Source organism: Podarcis cretensis (genome assembly GCF_951804945.1).
Source record: "Podarcis cretensis genome assembly, chromosome: 13".
In the NCBI taxonomy this organism is placed as follows: Eukaryota; Metazoa; Chordata; class Lepidosauria; order Squamata; family Lacertidae; genus Podarcis; species Podarcis cretensis.
This window is the reverse complement of record NC_137182.1, coordinates 37266796-37292226: the sequence shown is the minus strand read 5'-3', so window position 1 is coordinate 37292226 and position 25431 is coordinate 37266796. Positions and strand designations below refer to the sequence as shown.

At 47.6% G+C, this 25431-nt stretch overlaps 1 protein-coding gene and 1 long non-coding RNA gene across 5 annotated transcripts; one reads left to right on the top strand and one right to left on the bottom strand.

Annotated features, from left to right (window-relative positions):
* Window positions 1-24277, bottom strand: LOC307201387 (branched-chain-amino-acid aminotransferase, mitochondrial-like). 2 transcript variants are annotated; one of them, XM_079950563.1, is made up of 11 exons: window positions 22680-24277; window positions 11286-11360; window positions 10896-11096; window positions 10534-10644; window positions 9830-9949; window positions 8289-8452; window positions 6823-6965; window positions 5051-5136; window positions 2888-3028; window positions 2716-2790; window positions 1-943 (listed from the first exon to the last, which is right to left on the bottom strand). In XM_079950563.1, exons 1-11 carry the CDS (start codon window positions 22716-22718, stop codon window positions 905-907), a joined length of 1194 nt encoding a protein of 397 aa, XP_079806689.1. In that variant the 5' UTR covers window positions 22719-24277; the 3' UTR covers window positions 1-904. The 2 variants fall into 2 exon arrangements, with proteins under 2 accessions (XP_079806689.1, XP_079806690.1); XM_079950564.1 differs by lacking the exon at window positions 22680-24277 and adding an exon at window positions 19590-19645.
* LOC307201403 lies at window positions 12997-22673 on the top strand. Of its 3 annotated transcripts, none has more exons than XR_013832698.1 (4): window positions 12997-13818; window positions 19656-19729; window positions 21153-21289; window positions 22295-22673. It is a non-coding gene; the product is annotated as an uncharacterized lncRNA (long non-coding RNA). The 3 variants fall into 3 exon arrangements; XR_013832699.1 differs by having other exon boundaries at window positions 21696-22673; XR_013832700.1 differs by having other exon boundaries at window positions 21153-22673.
* Window positions 24278-25431: the final 1154 nt, after the last annotated feature.

Here is a 25431-nt window from a genome sequence, read left to right as displayed (position 1 = left end):
TTCTCCAGGAGATGGTTTTTAATTTTAAATAGCATTTTTTAAATGTAAAAAAACCTGCCTCCCGTTCCCAATACCTTTTGGCGTTCAAAGCTAGTTTGCAACCCCTAAGCGCAGATGGATTATCTTAACTCTAAGCCAAGACAGATTTGGAATATTAAAAAAGAGGCGGCAAGAATGTTCAAGCGGTAAATTTGAAACGTCTGGAGAACTGCAGATCAGGAAGCAAAAGTTAACTTTTTTTTAGCACCAGTGACTAGAGTACGAAAGCTAACTTTTGCCAGAGCAAAAAGTTTAGACTTGAGACTTCTGTGCTTCTGCGTGAATCCAAGAACATACTTTAAAAAAAATTAAAAACAGTCTTTTCCGGACAGATCCTGGATGTGTAACTACTTTTTTAAAAAAAAACAAACAAACAAACACAAAACATGTGTGAGTTTCTGTGTGGATTTAAACAGTTTTGAAGACACGTCAGTTTCTCCCTCTCTCTCTCTCTCTCTCTCTCTCTCTCTCTCTCTCAATATTGCACTTTAAAAGCAGGAGGCGGTTGAATTTTGGAGCAGAGAGAGCAGCGGCGATTTCAGTCCAGATATTCCTTCCCATTGCATGGAAGATGCGAGCAGGAGCTCTTCTAAGCTCTGGGCACATCCCAGAGTGGAGTGTTTCGCTGCCACAAAGCGGCCTGCAGTTGTAACAGGCAGAAGAAGGCCAACTTTATCCAAGAGCATAACCGGTTCAGTACAAACTCTGACAGAGAAAAAGGCAGGACTGTCAAAGCTATAGAACCAAGTCATAAATACGGCATTGGTAAGATGAGAGAGAAAAACGGAGAGGCTGTAGCAGGAGGAGGAGGAGGAGGAGGAGGAAGAAGAGGAGGCGGCTCCGGTGGGGTGTTGTTCAGCCTGCGTCAGACTGGGTAGACCCAGTCACTGGCGACACGTCCATACTGCAGGGAGGGAGAGAGAGAGAAATAAATAAATAAATAAGGGAAGGTGGGAAGATACACTGTATTTTTCCGTATAGAAGTATATTTTTTCCTAAATTTTTGATGTTTAAATAAGGGGTCGTCTTATTATAATAATAATAATATATTATTTATACCCCACACATCTGGCTGAGTTTCCCCAGCCACTCTGGGTGGTTCCCAATCGAGTGTTAAAAACAGTACAGCATTAAATATTAAAAACTTCCCTAAACAGGGCTGCCTTCAGATGTCTCTTGAAGATAAGATAGCTACTTATTTCCTTCACATCTGAAGGGAGGGCATTCCACAGGGCGGGCGCCACTACCGAGAAGTCCCTCTGCCTGGTTCCCTGTAACTTCACTTCTCAGAATGAGGGAACCGCCAGAAGGCCCTCGGTGCTGGATCTCAGTGTCCAGGCTGGACGATGGGGGTGGAGACGCTCCTTCAGGTATACAGGACCGAGGCCATTATACACGGATAGTGCATAGTGCATTTTCCTGATTTTGAGTCCCCAAAAATAGGGGGCGTCTTATACATGGGGGGTGTTATACATGGAAAAATATGGTAGTCGGTTAGCATGGCTGGAAATGCCACCTGCCTGCAAATTCACAGACAATGATATGCCCAATAATGTCAACCCTGACTGGCAGCAGCTCCCCGGGAGTCTTTTCCTGGAGATGCTGCTGGGGGTTGAGTCTAGGTCCTATCCCTGAGCTGTGGCCACTTCCCTGCTTAGCTCTAGGCTTTGCAGCTGCCTGACACTGGGATAAGGACGGGAGAGGCAGAAATAGGCCCTGCCTCACAATGCAGTAAGGGAGCAAAAGAAAGTCTATTTTCCCACCTCCTCTTAAATTTATGGGGTGGGGTGTGTGTTTGGGGGTGGAAACAAACCACTCCCCCCACCCAACACATAGCTTCAAAAATTCTGGGAAGGTCTTAAGGTAAAGGTAAAGGGACCCCTGACCATTAGGTGCAGTCGTGGCCGACTCTAGGGTTGTGGCGCTCATCTCGCTTTATTGGCCAAGGGAGCCGGCGTACAGCTTCCGGGTCATGTGGCCAGCATGACTAAGCCACTTCTGGCAAACCAGAGCAGCGCACGGAAACGCTGTTTACCTTCCCGCCGGAGCGGTACCTATTTATCTACTTGCACTTTGACGTGCTTTTGAACTGCTAGGTTGGCAGGAGCTGGGACCGAGCAACGGGAGCTCACCCCGTCGCGGGGATTCGAACCGCCGACCTTCTGATCGGCAAGTCCTGGGCTCTGTGGTTTAACCCACAGTGCCACCCGTGTCCCTATTTGTAGGTCTTACATCCCTACAAAAAGAAAATTGCTGTGTGTGTCCACACACCTGCAGCTGAAAGTCATCAAGCGATCACCAAACATGTGGGGGTGAACTGGCGGAAAAGCGGGGAAGTGGTTCCCCTAGCAATGGAAAGCGTGTATCGTTCCAGATCAAAACGGGTGAAATCGGCTGCCAGCCCCCACTGTTCCTGGAGTGTGTGCAGTTGTGCACAATTATCCCTTTACACTTCATTCTTCCATGTTCAATCCACCTATTAAATTCCTCTTGCACAGTGGGTACCAAATGCAGGTTACTCCACAAGGTCGCTGTGCCCACTGGTGGCCAAACAGGGAACCACAGGCAGGATAAGCACCCAGGGCTCTGCCCTTCGCTTACAAACTGTTTTCTTAAAATGAAAACAAAAAAAAACAAAAAAACCTTGTCCCCCCCCTCCCCCTTGCTGAGCTATACCTGAATATCTGTCAGCTCCTTCAGAAACCGTTTTGCAATCTCAGGTCCGTTTTCCATCGTGGGGATATGGTAATTCTGACATGAGAGAGGAGGAAAGATTCATCACGAAACATGAATCACAATTCGGACGCTTCAGAAAAGGCCAGTGTTGGCTCCATGTCCTAACTCTCACCTTGCCCTGGTAGAAGATTTTATTCACGGGACAAACGACACAGGCCGTCCCCGCACCAAACATTTCCTTGACTCTGTTTTCTTCCAGGCCTTGGATCAGCTCAGCCATTGTGACAACCTTTTCAGAAACTTTGAATTCCCCCTGGGTGGAAAGAGATTCAGGATTAAAAACAAGAAACAAAAAAACCCATTGCCAGCTACTTTAAAAGCAGCAACATTAAACCTCTCAAGTTCAGTATGGAAGGAGTAGCAATGCAACTGTCATTGAGGAAAGAGGCTATAGCTCAGTGGTCAGGACATCTGCCCGGCATGCAGAAGTTTCCAGGTTCAATCTCCAGGAAGGGCCGGGAGCCGTGTTCGAAACTCCCATTGTTCTGGACACATTTTGGGAACAGGAATTTAATTAGTGCGATCAGTTTCTGAGCTCTGGGTGCTGTACTGCGCCTAAGATTTCAGATTAAAACTGCAGAGTGGAAGGAAAGGAGGACCTTTTTCTGCCTCCTCACTTCCAGCTACTCTCTGAAGACTGGAGAATAGACCCACTTCAGAATATTATGGGGTGGTCAGGGGAAGGACTAGAGCACGTGAAAAGTGAACTTAATATTTTAGCTGCAGTTCATTAATTTTCAGCTTTGTATTCTTGTTATATACCGTATTTTTCGCTCCATAGGACGCACCCGACCATAGGGCGCACCTAGTTTTTAGAGGAGGAAAACAAGAAAAAAAATATTCTGAATCGAATGTTGTATAAACTACTGTATTTAATAAACAACCGGTATATCAGAATCATATTACAGCCATGTAAAGTGAACAGCAGTCAACAATGGCATTAAGAACCATCTTCACTGTCATTAACAAATGAAGAGAGACTTTAAGGTTTGAGTACTCTTCTAGTCTTCTGTGAACCCCAAGAACTCATCACTGCTAGAGTCAGAATTTATGAAGCCCAGTTGCTCACAATCACTGACATCACTTTCTTCGCTATCTTCATGTAAAATACCATCTTCGTTTCCATCCAAAGCATTGCTAATGCCACATTTTTTCCTCTCAGTCCTCTTCCTCCCCTCTCTCAGCCTGCTGCTCGCAAACATTCCCTGTACTTGAATTACAGTCAAGAAACAGCCAAGCAGAGCCTCTCAGCGGCGGGCTTGGGAGCCTTTCCTTCTCCCCACTTTTCCCTCCCCCTCCCCAAGCAGCACAGTCCCCTTGTCCAGCCTCCTCCTCTCTATCCCATTCACCCAAACTCCTCAGGTGACGTCTGCAATTTCTCCCCTTTGCTGCTCCCTCTCCTTTGACCTCCACCATGACTCTCCACTCACAGCAACCTATGGTACCTCCTCTCCCTTCACCCAGCTTCTTGGTCCCCCTCCTCTCCGTCCTCTTCCTCCCCTCTCTCAGCGAACAGCTTGCCCGCTGCTGCAAAACTTGAGGGGAAAGGGCAGGCTGCAGCAGAACAGCACCCCCCCACCTCCATTCAGCAGCCCAGGAGCGCGGGGCATGGGCGCACAGCCCTTCCACTGCTCCAAAGCTTCCCGGGGCTGCAGGGGGAAGCCGAGGCTGCCGGCAGAGCAGCGCGGCCCCCCCCCCCAAAAGAGCAACCCAAGAACGTGCCGCACTCCGGCAATTTGGCTCCAGGGACCACACATTCGCGCCATAAGACGCACAGACATTTGCCCTTACTTTTTAAGAGTAAAAAAGTGCATCTTATGGAGCGAAAAATACGGTGTACATATATATATATATATATATATATATATATATATATATATATATGTAAAAGTGCACCTAGGCATTCCGTTGTTGCGCCCACAACCTAGGTTTAATGTTCCATTTAGCTCCTAGCTTTCATATCTCAGTTCCTAGCACGGGCTGGGAGAGTGCCCTACTTTGAAACCTTGCTGCCAAGTCAGTGCAGACAATCTTAAGCTAGGCGAGCCAGTGGCCTGACTCCCTACAAAGCAGTTTCATATGCTTCTCTAACTTAGCTCATTCAACAAAATGCATTGTTCTCCCCTCCTTTCTAACGGCGTTGTGGGTGTGTTGAAAGATAATCTGGAGAAAGCAAAAAAAGATTTTTGCTGCATAATTCCAGCTTGCAAATCCGCCACCCACCCTCAGGTCCATTCCAGCACTATCAAAAGTCTCCTGTTTTCACCAAACTCACCCATTCGCATGCCAGATCTAGAAGGCTTTGCCGTATCACACCGGGTAAGATGATTCCATTCAGAGGAGGGGTGACCAGCTCCAGATCTGGAAGGGGAGGACGCAGTGACAGACATGCAGAAAACACACACACAGAGAGAGCTCAACTCCCTACAATTTTGTTTGTTTGTTAATATCCAGTTTTCTCATCCTCATAACTTCAAAGATAACATACTTTAAACTGCGTGGGCAACACATGTTGAATTGTCAGAAGCCGAAGAGGTGGATGAAAAGCCAAAAAGCCATAGAAGGTAATGGTTTTTCAATAACAATATAGAGAAGACTGTGTGTCTTTTGCTTTTAAATGGTGCAGGTTCAACACATACCAGGCTGCCAGGAATGTGAGCCAACATATCTAGGCACTTCATAAACCACAAACTAGATCAAAAGGGGAACAAAATCTGAGGGGGACGGGGCGGAATTATCTACCCGGATTGCACTTAGTAAGGAAAAGGTTCAGAAAAAAGAATCCTGCAGACATTTATTTTCTCCATAAATATGATGAGGTAATAGCTGACGCAAATTGTTTTACCTTTACATATGCTTTTAATTTTCTTCCAACGTGTCAAAATGCAACGGCAGCATTAAGAGTGGACTCATCTTTGGGGGGGGGGGGTTAAGTCAGTTTGCAAAATTTTAAAATAAAAGTCCAAATTCTTTCTTTTAAAAAAAGAAAAGAAAAGCTAGAGCGGCCATCTGATTAAAGAAACCCTGCTTGACTGAACATATGAGTTTTAGCTGATTAATCAGATTTCATCAGCATATATTTGCATTTGAAACATACAAAAAAATACATCTAAAGGGAAAAGAAATATACTTTGCTTCTGAATGAAGTATTCATATGTCCCTGGAAGCACCTGCTTTAGGAGACGCATTCCTTTTTCCTTCACATACAGGGCGTCATTCAAATATTTTTTACTAAGTGGTGGCTGGTGCGCGTCGGAAGTCATACAGCAGAAGGTAAGGAGACTAAGAGGAGGTGGAGCCAAAGGCAACGAGAGGCGGAGCCAGAGACAATGAGGGGCAGGGCCAAGAAAGGCTAGTTCTGTTCCCACCTCCTTCCTCCCTGCTAAGTTCTACAAGGCAGGAAGCTGGCAGGCCCTGCCACCCCCTGGACTGCCAATGGAGGTCGATGCAGCAGTGTCGTCCCACATGCCCTAATAGACCAGCCAATGTTGCATTTATTTTATTTCATTCAGGTTATTTGCCTCCACTCTCGGAGGCAGTGAGTCTCAGTACAGTGGTTCCTCGCAAGACGAAAAGAATCCGTTCCGCGAGTCTCTTCGTCTAGCGGTTTTTTCGTCTTGCGAAGCAAGCCCATTGACGCCTTAGCGGATTAGCGCTATTAGCGGTTTAGCGCTTTAGCATTTTTTATAATGAAATGTTTTTAGAATCGTTGGATTATTTTGATTGTTGTTAGCCGCCCTGAGCCCATCTTCGGCTGGGGAGGGCGGGATATAAATAAATAAAATTTATTATAGCGGCTTATCGGCTAAGCGGATAAGCGGCTTAGAAAAAGGGGGGGAAAGGAAAAAAACCCGCAGGAACTCGCAAGACATTTTCGTCTTGCGAAGCAAGCCCATAGGAAATTTGTTTTGCGAAGCACCTCCAAAACGGAAAACTCTTTCGTCTAGCGAGTTTTCCGTCTTGCGAGGCATTCGTCTTGCGGGGCACCACTGTACGCCCATTGCTGAGAATCGCAGCTCTCGGCAACTCAGGGACCCAGTTCCTCACCTCCCTGCTGGTCTTTCCAAAGCACGAAGATGTTCATAGTCCCGACTTCTGTGATCTGGTGGTCGTCCCCGTAGAGCCAGAGAACCTGCTGGCAACCTTTTTTGGCGGCCTCCATCTGCACGTAAATGGTGGGGCCGTAGTTGCTAAGGGCAACACAAGAGCAAGGCAGGATTCCACCATCAGATTTTTTTAAAAAAGTCGACCCTCTCTTTGAAGATGTGGGGAAGGCAGGGCAAAGTACTTGCCGAGAGCAGTTCGCAAAGCCATGAAAGGTAAAAATGCAAATCACAACAACATGCAAAAATAATTTCGCTCAGTGACAGTGATAAAAAGAGCCTCAGCTGTTCAAATGTCAGCTTAAGAGAGTGGGGACCAGCTTTCCCCAATCCAGTGATGAAGGAGGCTCATACAGGTGCAGGTAAGACAGTCCTATGTGTAGTCTAGATAGAACTGGGCAATATCAGCTTTTCAGCATTGTGGTGTAAGACCTACACTGCTCCCAGTACGTATCCGAGCACAATTCAAAGTGTTGGTGCTGACCTTTAAAGCCCTAAACGGCCTCAGTCCAGTATACCTGAAGGAGCGTCTCCACCCCAATCGTTCAGCCCAGACACTGAGGTCCAGCGCTGAGGGCCTTCTGGCAGTTCCCTCACTGCGAGAAGCCAAGTTACAGGGAACCAGGCAGAGGACCTTCTCGGTAGTGGCACCAGCCCTGTGGAACACCCTCCCACCAGATGTCAAAGAGAACAAAAACTACTAGACTTTGAGAAGACATCTGAAGGCAGCCCTGTTTAGAAAAGCTTTTAATGTTTGATGGATTGCTGTATTTTAGTATTTTGTTGAAAGCCGCCCAGAGTGGCTGGGGAAGCCCAGCCAGATGGCCGGGGTATAAAGCTTGTTTCTCCCTCTGCATCGAATGAGGGCAGAGTGCAATGGCGGTTTCACCCAGCAATGTATCGTTGGTGAAACTGCTGCCTCTCCTGGTTCCCTCTGCTAGCAGCACCCACTGGAGGAAGGAACTCTTGACTCCCTCCAGCGGACGCTGCTAGCAGAGGGACTCAGGAGCGGTGGCGGTTTCACCAGCGATATATCGCTGAGTGAAGCAGATATGGCGGTCCGCTCCTCATACCGGTCCTGGGCGATATATCACCCAGGCCTAGTGAAGTCCTTGGCATTTCCAATTAAATTATTTCAAAACACCTGGGAAATAAGCTCCCTTTTCTCTCTCTTCCTGAGATCTTGGATATCCACTGCCAGTCGGGCTAGACAGAAGTAGCCAATGCAGTGCAGATGCTACTGGAATACAACTCCCATCTCTCCCAACCATTAGCCAGGCTGTCTGGGGCTGATGGGAGTTGCAGTCCATCAAGACCCGGAGGCCACCACATTGGTTGTCCCTGGATTCAGCAGCGTTGGGCTGGAGACTATCCTGCTGCCGTACCTGTTGAAACAGAAGCCGTACTCACCCGCCCACCTTGCAGTCCCCCACGCCGCCCATCCAGGCACGGACAAAGCGAGGGTCGGCCAGTAGGGAAACGGGGCTGAAGGTGCCGGTAGTGAAATAGGCTCCCACAGGGCCCAGGATCACGTAGAGCAAGGCATGCCTGGACTTGGCAACCCCCAAGGAGGGCTGTGGAGAGGGAGAGAGAGAGAGCAAGGTGTTGGCACAGGCGTTGGCTGGTGGCCATTGGAATGGGCAGAGTGGGGAGAAGGGCAGCCCCGCAGGGGACGGAGTCAGAGTCAACGAGAGCCAATGGCAGGGGCAGCCAGCAGATTCTGGTTCTGTCCCCATCCTCTTCCCGCTGCTCCTCACTCAAGGGTGACCCTGAGAAGGAGGACACCGAGAGGCTGGGCTGCTTGTAAGATGGCGGGCTGAGGATGGTGCGCCCCCAATGGACCAAGCTCCCCTAATTGGCAGTCGAGCAATACCCTCCATCGGCTCTGCTGCAACAGGCCAGCTCCATCAAGCCTCCCTCCTGTTCCCTCAACAGTCACCATTCCATCAGGCTGCCTCCGTGCGAGAAACAGGAACCAGGGCACATTCCATCAGGTTTGATGGCCTCGCTCCATCAGGCACCTCCTGCCCCAAACTACGCCACATGGCCAATCTAGGAACCACTGTTTAGAAACTGGGGGTGCCTGAATTTTGATTTTCCCCTCCCCCTTTTCCCTGGGGTGCTGTGGCCTTTTGGGGGGGGGCTGTGGGTAGAGACAGCCTTGTTTTGACTGCCTGTAAGCCGCTGAGGGAGCCTTTCTAGCAGAAGAGAGGGATACACCCCCTTTCTCAATAAATAAAATACAGTCATACCTTGGAAGTCGAACAGCCTAGTTCTCGAACGTTTTGGCTCCCGAACGATCAAACCTCGGAAGTGAGTGTTCTGGTTTTCGAACGTTCTTTTGGAACATGTCTGACGGGGCTTCCGTGTGGGATATAAAGCTGTCAGTCAAGTCCAACATTTCGAGAGGACTAACTGCCTCTATGGGGCAGGCAGTTTTGTCAGTTGGTCGGTTGCTGCAAGGAGTGTTAACTGGTAACTGCTCGGATGCAGTCTTCTCATGACTCACTACTATCTAGTATATAGTTTATCTGTAATGTAACCTAAGCCTGCCTTCAGGAACAACTCTGTAAACCTGAATGAATCTGATAGTAAAGTAGCTTATGTTAATATGATTCAGATTCATGTGCGTTTTCATTAAAAGGGACAGAAAGGGATTATCATCCAGGAAGGTATAATTATTGATAGGACTCACACGAGTTAGCAATCCGCTTATTGCTGCATAAACTCAAACAGGAGTTCATTTAAACTCTGCTAAATTATATAAAAGTTCTCACATTCCCTGGCTTCCAATTGGCTGCAGGAGCTTCCTGCGGCCAATCAGAAGCCGCACTTTGGTTTCCAAACGTTTTAGAAGTCGAACGGACTTCCGGAATGGATTCGGTTCGACTTCCAAGGTACGACTATATACTTTATAGGGGAGAGTGGGGAGGTGGGCCCGGGAAACACACCTCAGTGCCGATGAAGGTGGGGCGGATGTAGAGGCTGGTGGCTTCGGCGTGGGGGACCCAGTCTTGGTCCAGGTGGATCAGCCGCCGGATGCATTCGAGAAGCTCAGACTTGTCAAAGGGCTGTTGTGCAGAAGGGAAGGGTGGGGAAAGAGCAAGAAAGACCGGTGATGCTGTTTCCCCTTCTCCTTTCTGGACCCCAAGAGTCTCAAGGCGAGCCTCTTTCCCCACTCCCACAGAAAGACGCTTTAGGGCTGCAGCCCAATGGCAGAGCATCTTGCCCTGCATGCAGAAGGTCCCGAGTTCGATTCCTGGACTCCCCAGGTAGAAACCCTGGAGGGACACTTCTTCGAACACGCTCGCACACTGTGCAGAGAAAGGGACTGCATCGCCGTTTCTGCCCAGGAGAGAAAAGGTGAGCCGAATGCAAGAAGTTCAGGCTTTGCCCTGGGGCGGTTGGGTCAATGTAGATGCCAGGCTCAGAGATCTGTGCATCCCTTTGAGAAGGTGGCAAGGCATCCCTGCTGTGTTCAGGGACCCTCCTGCATGACCCGAGGATGAGCGGGGGGGAGGGCCTGGGTCTCAGCCCCCAAACCTTGCAGCACCACTTGTGGGGGGGGGGCATATCCAAAGACGGCTTAAGATGCAGCAGCCCACGGTTCCTGCAGGAGAGGGAGGAAAGGGGCCGCCTCACCGGAAGTACCTACCGGCAGGGAAGTACGGAGCGCGGAACGTAACATGCGGTTCATGTTCATCATGGGACGGAAAAGTTGGATGCGCTTGTCTGGGCCCCGGAATGCCTTCATCCCCTCAAAGAGCTAGATGGGAGAGAGAGAAAAGAGTCGTATGGAAGAAACGAGCTATTTAGAGACTCTACCTTAATGTTTTAATGTTGTATTTTAATCTTGTTTTTAAACTGTATTTTAATCAACTTGTTTTTATTATTGGTTGTTAGCCGCCCTAAGCCCGGTCTTGGCTGGGGAGGGCAGGGTAGAAATAAAATTTATTATTATTATTATTACCTAGTGAAACTGACAGTGGAGACTCTTTTTATATAGGAAGCAGTTACCTCCACTGAGTAGTGCAGGGCGGAAGAGGCTGGATGCAGCGAGAGATTCTGGAAAGGTTTGATGTGTGGCTTCCCCCAGCCTTTCTCCTGGCTCCATTCTATCATGAGCATGTGGTCGGTGAAATACTTGCCAAAGACCAGGTCCTTGGGGTCCGGTTTGGACTTTGGGTGCTTGTTCAATTCAATCTGGAGGTCTGAGGCCTGGTTTTGAAACAAAACAAGAAACAGGGACCCTTCATCAGTCAGGCCTCCATGAGGACTAGGAATTTGCTTTTTCAATATCAAACTAAAAGGTGGGATCTCCCCCTGCGAGGGTTTGGATCCAGCCTGCATCTTCCTAGCTCAGATTCCCCCCAGATTAGGAGTTCTTGGGCCCACAAGTTTCCTCACCTTGAACGTGGTGCTTAAAAATCTCTGGGGACCGAGAAGAGAAATTAGCGCATCGCTGGTCCTCCCTCTCAAAACCTAGAAGGCAAGATGGAAAAGGGCTAAGAACTGGCATTAAAGCCTGTCCCTATACAGTGGTACCTCAGGTTACAGACGCTTCAGGTTACAGACTCTGCTAACCCAGAAATAGTATCTCGGGTTAAGAACTTTGCTTCAGGATGAGAACAAAAATCGTGCTCCAGTGGCGTGGCGGCAGCGGGAGGCCCCATTAGCTAAAGTGGTGCTTCAGGTTAAGAACAGTTTCAGGTTGGACTGCCGCTTGAAGCGCCACGGAAGATGGCCGACAATACCATCTCTCCAGCTCCCACAAGGCAATTTAGAGGCTGAGATGGGAGTAATCAGCCTCCCAAATTCTTCCCAGTGTAAGGGAAGATGCAGTCTCATCCGCGGATAACCAATAAAACACCCCCAAGTTCGTAAAGAAGGAGGGGGTGGGGGCACTGGATGGAAAGCCCCCGAGGGAGTTCAGATCTCCTGGACGCTGTCCCCGCGAGCACACCAAGTTCCATTTCTTAAGATGAAAAATTGGATTTAAGTTTTGGACATGCTTCAAGTGAGGAGGGGGAAATTAATCTGCCAATTAAGCCAGCCACTGAGGTGCCAAGAGTGACGGAGAGGAAGAAAGAATAACATCTAAGTCGGTATGTTGTCTGTTACTACAGGTCAGTGGAACCTGCAGGCAAAGAGAAGGCAGCCCCTGCCTGCAGTTCCACTGACCTGTAGTAACAGACAACGATACAAAAGGACAAGGGAATGAGGAGGGAAGAGGAAATCAATCTCTGGGGCAGCTGGTCCTTCTCTGGCTAATGGATGGGGCCAGTGGGTGGGGCAGTGGGTGCAGCTCCCCAGTGGCCAGCAGTGCCCTGGCTGGTGGCGGAGTACGCCTCCCTTTGGTTCTGCAGCCCTAGATCATGGTTATAGATCCTTCTACTAAAAAAACCACAGTCAAGTCTGGTATCAGGAATAGAATCAACACAGGGCCTCTGCAATGCCAGGACAATCCAGGTGGCATTTCCTGTCCTCCTCCTTGGTCTTCAGCCTCTGCCTAGTAGGCCAAAACTCCCAGAACTGTTCTCTGAGGCAAGAGAGCAGGACTGAGCTACTAGGCCTCACACATCCCTTTCTGGAGGGCAACTCTTCCCTCTGCCCTAACTCTTACCCTGCCCCTGGCTCAGCAGCTGCAGCAGGCAGGAGGATGCCTAGTGAATGTTAATCCAGAGGTGTTCATTCCTGAGAAAACACAGTGTCCATCGCCCATACTGGCTGGGACTGATAGGAGTTGGAGTCTGACAACATCCGGGGGGACTTATGGGTTTCCACCCCACCCTGGCTCCAAACCCTAACCAAAAAGACAATCAGAAAGCAGGGTCGAGAAAAGCCTCTATTGCAGGGGTTGGCAAGGTTTACCTAGCCTGGGCCGGTTCACTGCAGCGCAGATCCCTCTGTGGGCCGGATTGCACGTGCGTGCCTGCATCTACACACACAATTTCCAGCATTGCGCATGCGCAATTTCTGGCGCCACGGAAGCGAGTCCCTGCACTGGTTTAGCGCAGCATGCGGGGACTCGCCAAGTGGGCGGCTCAGTTCGGGGGTGGCTCGTGGGCCAGTTAAATGACCCCCGTGGGCCGCTTGTGACCCATGGGCCTTAGGTTGCTGACCCCTGCTCTACTGGGATCTTCAGAGAGCTGCTGCCAATCAAAGTCCTGTAGCTAGGGCGAACCCATGATCAGGCTCCAGGAAACCCTTATGCTCTCATAGGAGTGTGTGTGTCTCTTGTTAGGAAGAGGAAAGCCCAGAGCAGGGACTCATTTAGAGACACCACAAGCACCCTCCTGGTCATGCTGCTGGGTCTTCTGCCTCAGGATTAAAAGGAACAAACAAGCCAGCCAGCCTCAGTCCAGGACTGCTGCTAACCCAACTTCTCTAATCACTCATTCGCCATGAACAAACAGATTCAGTTAATGTGTAATCTGCAAACACCAGGGGAGCCATGAGGCAGGGGCCTTCAGGAAGCTAAGCGGCTGACATCCCTGGGTGGGTGTGGGTGTGAGAGAGATCTTGCCCTGCTCTACGTCTGCTTTCTGCGGCTGCTGCTACATTGGCAACCAGTGCCACGGCTTTCAAAAGAGCTGCCTTCATTGCCAGGCTCAGCGAAGGGAGCACAAAAGGCTGGTGATCCGAGCGTGGGAACACTGCAATTTCCATTTGTGAGGCAGCCATTCCCCAATCAGAGGCGGGAATAAGTCTCCCACTCCTTCCCCTCCTTTCTATCTTCTTTTTTTTGGGGGGGGGGAGGAATTCCCAGAGTTGAACTTCAGCCCCTGTTGCATCACAGCAGTCCAGGGTGGAAAGCAGCAGGAACAAAGAGCGGCGGAGATCACTGGTACGGCGAGATTCTTTTAAAATACTATTTTCTTTCAAAGCACGGAGAAAGCACAGCTCGTCTTGGTGAAGAAAAGGGGAAAGATTTAAAAAGGTAAGCTTGCATGAATATGGGCGCTAAGGTGGTTTGGATCCTCTCCTCCTGTCCTCTACCCTTAACTGGGAATCATGCAATTCACTGGGAAGTGAGGAACAGGGAGATAATGGATCCCATGGGCTGGAAAAGGGAGCAGGGAAACCCTTTGCTAGCGAGCCAGGTTCTGTAAGAGTATGCAAGGTTTGAAGCCGCACAGAGTTCTTGATCAGGCCTAAAGGTGTGAGCTGCTTGCAATGAATTATGAAGATTTATGAAGTGACAGCTTTCAGAAGGATGGCAGGAGACTCTGCTTTCCTCCCCAACTCAGGGAAAGGAAAGGAAAGACACCACACTTAAAAGCAATGTGAGCTTTAAGAACTTAATTCGTTCTGGAGGTCCGTTCTTAACCTGAAACTGTTCTTAACCTGAGGTACCACTTTAGCCAATGGGGCCTCCCGCTGCCGCTTTGCCGCTGCCATGTGATGTCTGTTCTCATCCTGAGGTAAAGTTCTTAACTTGAGGTACTATTTCTGGGTTAGCGGAGTCTGTAACCTGAAGCATCTGTAACCTGAAGTGTCTGTAACCCGAGGTACCACTGTACTTTAGAAGAACCTAGATGATTATTAAAATGCATTTGTATCTTGGCCTACCTTCCATTGGCTTAGTATGGCAGATGTGGAGTAGCTAATGGCCCCCACCCCATTAGCCACATGAGGCTAAGTGGGGGGGGGGGGAGAGAGAGAGAGAGAGAGAGAGAGAGAGAGAGAGAGAGAGAGAGAGAACAGCTGGTCAAAGGTTACTTAACAAGCTTCATGGCTGAAGGGGAATCTGAACTCTGGATCTCCCTGGCCAAAGTCTTACACTCTAACTCTTACATGGCGCTGGCTCCAGCTGGATAGAAATTTCACATGCAAGCATTGCCAGGAGAGAGCCTAGAAGCCTGTGCATTGACAAAATCTAGCATCAAAAGCTGCGGTAGATTTTAGAAGCCAGCATCAAGGAGAACGGCTTCGTTTTGGGGACAGGAAGGCCAAGGCAACCAGGCCAGTGAGCAGGAGACTTCAGGCTTGTGAACAGGGTTGCTTCTGTTCTCAGTGCTGGAATCCACAGTTTCGCCAACCAGAGCCAGACAACATAATGGCAGCTCAGGGGTCAGGCCAAACGCAAAATAATAGGGCAGAGCCTAATACTTGTGAGCCAGCCTTGGTGTAAACTGCCTCCATCAAGATGTTTTGGACTACAACTCCCATCATCCCTGGGCAGCATGACTGGAGTTACAGTCCAAAACATCTTGAGGGGCAGGTTGGACCACGGCTGCCAAGTGCCATAGAGTGGTTCTGAAGAAGGGTTCTTGGAGCAGTGTAGGAAGCTGGTCAGATTCTTTCTCCATCCACTCCAGCACTGCGTAGTCCTACTGGTGGTGGCTCCCTGGGGTGTCGAACACAGAGGTCTTTCCTCCTGCCTTCTCCTCACCCCCATGGGGCCCAGTTGAATTGGCAATGCCAGGAACTGGACCTGGACCCTTTCACAATGTGCTCTACCACTGAGCAATGGTCATTTCCCCAACTCATTTCACCAGGGGCCCAAAGATGGGGTTGGTGTTTAAAACCAGTGACTGCAGAACAGCCTGGAAGCTAGGACCCCAATATTTAGTGGAAGAAGAATGGGTTTTAAGTGGGCCTGGGCTGTAGGATTTCATACTTAGGATAGGCAAGGACTCCACACAGGGTGGGAGGAGGCTCAAAGTAATACAAACTATTTATTTCCGGTTTTTCTTCTGCTGGGAAGACATTTCACTGTTATGGGTGATGACAGGGAGTCTTGTGGACTGAATATCTGCCTCCCACTCCCCATGACAGAGCTGCTGTATATTTTTCAGTTGTGTGCCTGGCAGAAATTCAACAGATCTTCAGGCACAAAAATGCAATGCTGCGAGGGAAATGCCTACTGAATTTCTGCCTTCAAGATACCTATTTTAAAGGTGCACAGACTCAGAAAAAGGAAAGGCAGTGACTGTGAGTGCAGGGTCCTCTGGATGTTAAGCATCAACAGGCTTCCAGACAATGTGTAGTTAGCAGATTTTGCAATCTGGGAAAAGATTGTTTAAATGGATGCAGAAAACAATTCCAACAGCAGGGGGCAGCAAGAGGCAAAGAACCTTGGAAAATCTTTACAGCACATACCGTATATACCATTTACATTGATGACCTGAAATGACCAGCTCTCTGTTTACAGACACTTCCCTTGTCTGGAAGGGAGTCCAGTTCACTGGTGATCAGGTAAATGGCTATTTAGAACGGTCCATAAAGTGTTTCAGCCTTTAGCCGGTATAATTCTTGGTATAATTTCCAAAAGTATTCAAATTTTGCACATCCAAAAATCAGTAATTAGCCTCATTTATGCAAATGAAATACATCTGCATGCATCTCCTTACTTTGGCTACATCGTTCTGTTTTCCAAAGACCAGTTTTTAAATTTTGAAATCCTGAGATTGGGCTAAGTTATTTTGTTTTGCTTTGTTTTTTCATAAGGGCAAATATGTAGAGCTAAGGAAAATGCATTTTTCTCCAAAACTACAAGGACTAGAAAGTTGTGCAAATTTGAATGGAAGACAGGATTCTTAAGCCCTCGCATTCCAATCCAGATAAGAGCCCGCCCTCGAGTAAGAAACCTGCTAAGGTGAGAATACATATAACAACCCTGGAGGTGACTGAACCAGTTTCTTTCTTCTAAATGGGCGCCTGGGATCAAAGCCAATGCAGGCCCAGAGACTTCCCCTTTCCTTGGAGAAACAATAGGACAAGACTGAGCGTGAAAGATTCCACCGTATCACTCTAAGAAATGGGGGCTGAGCCAACAGAATAACAGCATGTAAAGGGGGCAGCGAGAGATGGCAGGTGGTGACATATAGTTCCATAAGAGGAGTCCTCCTGGATCAGGCCAGTGGCCCATTCAGGATCCTGTTCCCACAGTGCCTCTGGGAAGCCTGCAAGCAGGACCTGAGAGCAACAGCACATGCTCTCCACTTATTCAGAACATATCCATCCAGGCTAGTGGCCATTGCTGGCCTTAGTTGTTGTTGCTGGCATCTGTCTGTCTCAAGAAGCAGAGCGATACATTTGGCACCAGCTTGGCTGCAGGAGTTGCCAGAAGGAGGCCTAGAAGGTGCTGTCCAACCGTCTTAGGGACTCCAATCTGGATTTGTGTAAGGTTTACTCCTTAGCCTTTTCTTCTCCCAGATATCCCACAAGGCAGCAGAGGTTTGGGATGAGAGCTTTCCTTCTAGATGGGCTACCTTCCCAGGTTCACAAGCCCTCACTTCCCTCTACAGCACATGCAGAAATCGCCTCCTTGACCGCTGGACTCACTATTGGTCTTGTTGAACCTGCCTAATGCTCTTTTTAAGCCATCCAAATGCGCAGTCATTGGTACCTCTTGTGGAAGCACATTCCATTGTTTAACTATGCCCTTGTGTGAAGGACTTCTTTCCTTTGTGTGCCCCAATTCTTCCAGCATTCAACTTCCACAAGCATTACAATCCTGCGTGGGTAGCTTGTGGGCCCAGGAAACTTGAGCTGAAACTCTACCTCAGTCACAGAGACACATCACTGGCTCTTGGCCTCAGTTTGCCATCTGTAAAATGGTCTCCCAGACCATTTATAATGCTCTGCACCAGTTCCCTTAACCACAGTATCTGCTTTGCCTTCAGCTTCCGGCCTCCTTAACACCCCTTCCCTTGCTTCCCTTCGCTTTATGTGACAGAGGAGGCAGGCCCTGAACAAATTAAGGCAAAACAGGGGATTCAGTTGATATGCCAGCTAAATGTACAAAATCAGCTGAGGGGAAAGAGAAGGGCCGCTGGGAGAAATCGGATACCCCAGGACGCACTACTGAGGGCCTCAAGAGCCACGTGGCAGAGAGCAAACTAGCTTGACAGCAGACATGAAATTCTAGCCTCCGAGCATTAAGTCAACCTCTAATTAAGGGGATTAGGAGGCAAATGAGGGATTGTGAGAGATTAATAACAACCACAAGAGGCAGCGTTTTAATGCTCTCCTGTGAAATAGAGAAGCCAGCATCAGTCCGCAGAAGCAATAGCCACAAAACTAAACAAGAAGGGCAGGTTGCTCAAAGCCATTGCAGTACAGTGGTACCTCGGGTTACAGATACTTCAGGTTACAGACGCTTCAGGTTAGAGACTCCGCAAACCCAGAAATAGTGCTTCAGGTTAAGAACTTTGCTTCAGGATGAGAACAGAAATCGTGCGGCGGCAGTGGGAGGCCCCATTAGGTTAAGAACAGTTTCAGGTTGAGAACGGACCTCTGGAATGAATTAAGTTATTAACCCGAGGTACCACTGTATTTCAAGTGGAGGCTCTTTCTGCAGTGGGTCTCTGCTCTGCCAGTCCCGATTCCCCATACCACTTGGCCCGAGTCATTCCAGAGGAGAAAGGGAGACAATGCACCAGGGGTAGCGAGTGGGGTGGTGCCCTCCAGCTGCTGCTGGACTCCAACTCCCATAAACTCTGTGGGCAATGCTGGTTGGGAATTAGGGGGATTGTAGTGCAACATCTGGAGGGAACCACATTGGCTATCTCAACACTACACCAACGTCCTTGAACCAGCATCTTTGTCTCAGACCTTCCCTGGCCCACTGACATTGGACAGATGCCCTCACTACATTGGTTGATACGCGTGCTGAAAAGCAAGCCTACCCAGACATATAACTTGGTCACTTATATTTGTTTTTAAAGTTTTGTCTTTGTTTTATAATTATGATATATTTGGGTTGTTGTTTTTAATGGATTTTAGTGGATTTTGATTCAGGTTGTATCTACTATTTATCTGTATGCTGCTTGGAGACTTTTGATCAAGTGGATTATATTTTTGGTGCAGTGCCAGGTGGCTTTTTCTGCAGGCCCTGTCACAAATCACTGAACAATCTAATTTAAAAACAGCCACCTTAAACACACACAAGGCAGCAGCAGGTGGTAATCTGATACTACCGCTTCCAAGCTTTTCCATCATGGAGATTCACATCACATGTGGATATGAGATCTATTATGAGAATCATCAGCGCAGTGTAGTGATTAGAGTGTTGGACAAGGACTGGGGAGGCCTGTTTTCAAACCCCCAATCTGGCCATGGAAGTCATTAGGTAGCTTTGGACTAGTGATTGTATCTCATCCTAATCTAAAACCTTGCTGGGCTGTTGTAAGAACAAAATGGGGAGGACCTTAAACAGACAGTGACTGGACCTGTGGAAATAGAAATATCACATGCACCTAAGAAAAACCCTCCTATGAAAGGCCCATCTGCACCGACATCTTGTTCTCAAAGTGGCCAACTAGATGCCCATGAGAAGCCCACAAGCAAGAGCAGAGAGCAAGAGCACTCCCTGCCCACTTGTGATTCTCAGCAGCTGGTATTCAGAGGCAGTGGAAGCAGAACATAGGCATGATGGCTAGTAGCTATGATAGCCTTATTCCCCATTGTAGTTAACCTCCCACCGAACCACAGCCACTTTACCTTCTGGTAGCCAGGGCACATCTAAGCAGGAATGTTTTCTCACCAACTAATCATTCCCCACTCATTCCTAACTAAATGTTCTGCAGAACTCAGCTACTGGGATTGGAATAAAGAATACCAATGAAGCAAACATATGGAACTGAGGATATATAAAGTAAATAAAATGTGATTTAATGTGCAATTGCTTCCTTTAATCCAGGGAAATATGGGACCTGTTTTTGTTTTATAAATTATATATATATATCATATATGTTTGCACACCTTTGTCTCTCTCTATAATTTTCCTTAAGGTTTCTCTCATCTCTCCTCTTTTTCTTCTTCTCTTAGGGAAGCATAAACAAAACAAAACAAGAAAACGGTGGCAGTGGTTGCCCACCCATCAGGCCTATGATCTAAAGCAGGTATGGGCAGATAATCTACTGGCGCAGTCTACTTTGCTGTTGTTTTTACTTGGACCCTGAGGTGCGCCAATCAAGTGCAACATGGTGGCTCAGGGAGGCGAAACCACCTACCTCCTGCAACCCATGAGCCATACATTAGGATTATCTACATAGACAAATACAAATCTCAGTTATTACAGATCAGGGGTTCTAAAGCTCCAGTTTAAAGGAGGAAAGCCTTGTTGTTCTTACTCTACAGCTGGAAGTTAGGAGCCCTTGCTAATCTACTGCAATCAGCCAATGGTACTACTACAACATCCAGGTCTTCAAAGCTAGCATTAGCAACCTGGCAGAGCCGTGTTTACCCGGGGTGCGGGGCACCCGGGCTCCGAATTCTGGGGGGCGCCAGGCGCTGAAGCTGCCTAAGCTCTTAACTATCTACCTGTTATGAAATAATGATTTTGATCAAGCTAGAAAAACAAAATACATGCCCGTATTTTTCCGTGTATAAGACACCCCCATGCATAAGACAACCCCTATTTTGGGGAACTCGATTTTAAGAAAATGGGGGGAGATGGCTCCATGTATAAGATGACTCACACTGTTTAGCATAATTTTTTAAGAGAAAAACCTAGCCTTATACACGGAAAAGTACGGTATGTACCTGGGTATCACCGAAATGTATACCTACTGTTTCACTAAAGGACTTTTGACTTTGTGTGCTCATTTACCAAAGACGTACTGTGCAAGCGGTGGCACTTGTCATTCACAACGGTGGTGCTTGTCAAACTTGGGGGCGCTGGGAGGATCTTTGCACCCCAGCGGCACATATGCTAAAGACTCCCCTGGCACCCATGGGCAGTTGCTAGAACCCTAGTGCCCTGGCAGGGCCCACTGCTGATGCCTGCCCAATCCCCACCCCTATATATGAATGACTCACCACTTTCGACTGTGACAGGCAGCTGCATCTAACCACCCTTTACATTCCCCACAGTACCCCTGAATTAGCATCATTCATAAAGGGGAGGATAGATACATCCACTCATCTCTGCTCAGAGCAGTGTCATGAAAGCCAAGAAGCCCCCCTCACCCGCTGACAGGAGGAGGGTCTCAGCAGGGAACATCTTGTCCAGGGCTGCTGCAACCTACAGCCAGCAGTGCCAATCTCTTGGGTTTCCTTTGCATTGAATTTAGTTTTCCTGGGTGCAGAATATACACACCTCTGTTAATGAGTGAGAAACAACCGAGTTGGATCTCAAAATAACCAGAAAGGACACTTCCCTGCTCTTGGCATGACAGCAGGGGACTGAACAGAGAAACTCAGCAGTAGTGGCGACCATAATTCTTGGCCTTTGCAGAATTTTCAGTGCCTTGGCAACTGTTCCTCTTTTCATTGCCGACAAGCAATATAACACTTTGAAATTGCTCTCTCTCTCTCCTCCAGTAGAAACCCAATCCAGGCCTCTGAACACAATCAGCTCTATTTATCAGGAAGTTACAGCTCTCTCGCAAGATGCATGTCAGAAAGTCAGGGGTGGAGCGGTAGAAAAAAGAAGTGGAAGAGAGAACACAGTGTTCCAGGTAAGTGAGAATATCATGCCAACTTAAATAAAGAAAGCAGGAGGTATGCTGCCATGGGACTGTGGCTGCAAAGGGAGGGGCAGCCCCTAGATTTGTATAGCAGGTCAGGACAAGAATAATGACAAAATGGGGTTGCTCCAGGTGTTGATATTTCCAGGCAGAGTTTACAAGGAACGGATAGAGAATCCACAATTTCCTCATAACCAACATGAACTTTCATAACCCCACTGCCAAACCCACGTGTTTTAGTGTCTATTAAGTTAGCATCAGAAACACATTCGCATCAGAAATGCATAAACTGAATGTTAGCAGTTGTTTTTAAAGTCCACAGGGTTTTATCTGTGTAGTGAACACTCAAATTGCTCCTTATTCCATTTAAGCATATTGCCATTCTTAAAAATCACAGGGAAGTTACAGCTGCTGAGGAACATAACACTCCAATCACTGAAGCAGGATAAAGTTGTTCTTGGAAAAAATCTACCCTAAGCCTGGAGGAATTTTGAGCGGGATAAGCTGCATGGGTCAAAACGATGCCATTTCAAGCAAGACCAGGTAGGGGGGGAGGGAGGCAGCCATCACCATAGACTTAAAAATCAAAATTCTTCCTATTTTACAAAGCATCCCTTGTGTCAAAAATTGTAAAAAAAGAAAGAGTATGAGAACAGCACCTTAGGTGTGGAAAAGTACTGCTCTGGGTGCCCTAAGGAATTTCTCGTGAGGAATTAAAGGAAATATAGCAGAGGAGAGTGTTATTTTTAGGAGAAAAAGATTTAGCCATCTTTTTAGGACTAAAAAGATCTCAAGAGGCGGGGAGAAGTGTGTTTTGTAACAACTTGGCAGTGATGTGCCTTTGGGAAATATCAAATTGGGAATTTATTTGACTGTAGGGAGCCAGCTGGAGCGGGGCTATCCAGTTCAGTAAATTTCCTCTGTTGGAGAAGAGATATGGGGCTTGAGGGAGGGGGAAATAGGTAACGTGTTACTACTGATCACAATCTTTTCCAGGCTGAAAAACAGTTATTGGAAGAGCCAGGTGGTGAGTGACCATTCGAATATCGGGGTTGGGGGTGCCTCCTTGGAAAGAAGGACTGGGGAAGAAGCAAGCTAATACCCATCTGGAAGGAAATGGGTAATAAGTGAGTATCTGTTTAGGAACTGGGCAAGGGATTTAGAGAAGAGATTGGCTAAAAGACGACGAGGGTGTTTTTTTGGTTGTTTTTAACGTGGGAGCTACGTTCCCGCCCGGAGCTATTTAAGGACAGAACTGAGCCCACCACCGTGACCCCCATACCGGAAGTGCAGCCCCCTTCCCTTTTATTTGGGGATGGGCTGCGGGGAAAGGCCGCCGGGTCTCCTTCCCTCTTGGCCCCCCTCCCCTTCCCCAACTTACCCGCCCCAAAGAGCGCGGGAGTCCCGCCGTCGCTGCCATGCTGTTGGTGGTGCTTCTGTCTAATGAGGCCGGGCGGGGCCTGCTGGAGCCGGGGCAGAAAGGTTCCGCCCCTCGCCCGCCTCCAGCTCCACCTCTATTTGCCTACTTTCCATGCGACTCTCCATGACAAAAAGGCTCGAGCTGAAAAGAGGGCGCAGCTCAGGACGCCTTTGTTTTCAATGTCAAATTTTGAAGGATGAGTGCGCCGCTAAGTATGTACAAAGGGCTTTGCTTCCCTTCCCCCGGTCGACTTCATTGAAACGGCGAGTTAAAATGCGAAGGCTCTACAACCCTAATAAGGAATTACATCGAGATTATATTCAGTACTGCGGCGTATTCAGCACATTCTTCCTTATGTATGAGTAAAAAAACAACAAGCAAGTTGAGCAAAACAGAAACATTTACATTTACAGAAACAGCTACGTTTAGGGTAGCTGATAAAGGCAAGATCAGAAGCACTGATGATGCAAGAAGAATGAAGGGTGTCTGTTAGGAAAGAATTTGTGGAAATGTGTACATGTATTTTAGACACACAAACACATCTTCGTTTTTCTTGGCACAAATGCCCTCTACAAAGTAGGGGGGGATGTTGCAGCCAATCACACTTGCTTTCCCTACACACGCCCACTCACCCATCCAATGGCAAAGCTGGCAGTTTCACATACACCCTTCAAGGAGCACATGTGTCAGCTTTGCATCTGACTATGCACAGAGCAAGCAAACAGCAGCACAGGGGCATGGCCAACAGCAGGGAGGGATTCAAGAATGTGCACAAACACCCACGTCATCTGGCTTGGGTGTTATTTATTTTAAACGTTATAGCCCTCCCATAAACTTAGAACAGGGAACAGTAAATGGGAGGGCATAACACATCAAGTGTTCAGTTAAAAATCAGTTTAGACTGGAAAGCCACAACTGAAGGAAACTGAAAAGCATGACTTCTTACTGGACTAACCACAGCTGTGGAAAGGCACCTCCAGTAAAAATATGTCTAGGTATCCAAGAGTTGCAATGCACAAGGCAGCACAGGAGCCGCTGTGTGAATCAGTGTCTAAAGCGTTAATCTGGGTCGAGAGATGTGGTTGTTAAAATCATGAGCTAAGAGATGGAAAGCCCCTGTTTTTGTCTTCGCAGCATAGCTGTGAACTCACTGACTGGCCATTGGCAAGGCACTATTGAGCTTCAGTCTCTCCCTCTCACCCATTTTGTAAGAAAAAGGGGGCAAAATAATTATAATCCTACCCTACCATAAACGCTGGCTATACTTACAAAGATCACTAGGATAATGTATGCAAAGGCTTTAGGCACTTACTAAAACTCATTTAAATCCTAAATTTTATTGATGTTCTCCCTGTTTAGCCATGTCCTTGAGCAAATGACAGCAAGAGCTCCCAGCCTTACTGGTTAAAATAGTAAAAATTAACTACCTCACAGGGCTCTTAGGAGGATGAACAAGAGGTCTTAAGCACTTGAAGACAATGAATTTTTTTTCAAGTGATAATCATGTATTTTGTTTATTTTAGCTCATTTTTTGTAAAAATGGGAGGGAAGACAATAAACACATTTTTTTAAAAAAATCTGAATGATGTAGAAAGTGTTTATGTGCTTGCCTAAAGCAGAAAGAGTGCATCCTAGACTAATGAGTTTTGGAAACGAAGAGGAGTAATAATCCAGATGGGAAACCTAGAACCAAACCGTTCACTTACCCACCAACTCTTGCAACATCTGTATTGGCATTCTGCCACTTTTTGAAGATGCACTTTTTTACATAAGAATTCCTTTGATTGCTTGACCTGAGTCTCCTGTATTGTTTAGCTGTTTTAATTTCACATTTTAATCATGGAGGTTTATATTTTAATAGGGTTGTTTTATGGTCTCTTTTTAATTATACTGTATTTTCAGGCCCCATCTGCACTGCACATTTAAATAATTTTGGGGGCTGAAGTTTGTTGTTTGGTGCTAGGAGTTGTTAGGAGCCCCCTCTTCCTCTTACAGAACAACTATTCTCAGTTCCATGGAACGAGGGGTGACTTCAAAACACACTGGGAATATGTGTTCTGGAAGGGGAATTGGGGTGTCCTAACAACCTTCAGCTCCATTAACAAACTACTCTTCTCAGGATTCTTTGGGGGAAGCCATGACTGTTTAAAGTGGTATGATACTGCTTTAAATGCAGATGTTATAGAATTAGTTTTAAATATTTTGGTTTAGTAGCCATTTAAGCATTAAACAGTAGAAAATATATAAATTTGACACACACATATAACAACGACAATGACAACATTGTCAAAGGGAGTAACCACAACCCACCCACCCACCCATAGTTTGCCAGGAGACAGAAGGACTGAGGTTTTATGAAGTGGGTTGCTATATTTTCATAGCAGTATTGTTGTACATGTTGGCAGCCAGAAACTCAACATGTGAAGTTGCCTTCCCCATCTGCACTTCTCATGCAGCACTGGATGTTCTTGGGGGTATGGGGGGGCATGGAGTGGCAACCAGAAATTCTAGCATGTACCTAGTCAATGAAGAGCTAATGCTCTGTTTCTCCAGGACATTAGTTAATTGGCTTGAAAGAAGCAATTAAGGGAGCCCTGGAGTAATTGATTTTGCTGCATGGACTGCTCATTACCGCAGAAGGTGCTGGCTGTTCACGCAGCTATCCCCCCCCCCAACAGAGCAGAGACACAGCTGCCTCTGGGGTGGGAACAGC

What these genes read in the sequence shown, in the direction of transcription:
- LOC307201387 (XM_079950563.1), bottom strand. Translation starts at nt 22,718, where the DNA reads ATGGCAGCGACGGCGGGACTCCCGCGCTCTTTGGGGCGG. An exon ending in GGGGACTGCAAGGTGGGCGG is followed by an intron (nt 6,966 to 8,288) that starts GTGAGTACGGCT and finishes TGTTGCCCTTAG; the next exon opens with CAACTACGGCCCCACCATTT. An exon ending in TAGATCTGGCATGCGAATGG is followed by an intron (nt 3,029 to 5,050) that starts GTGAGTTTGGTG and finishes CTTTCCACCCAG; the next exon opens with GGGGAATTCAAAGTTTCTGA.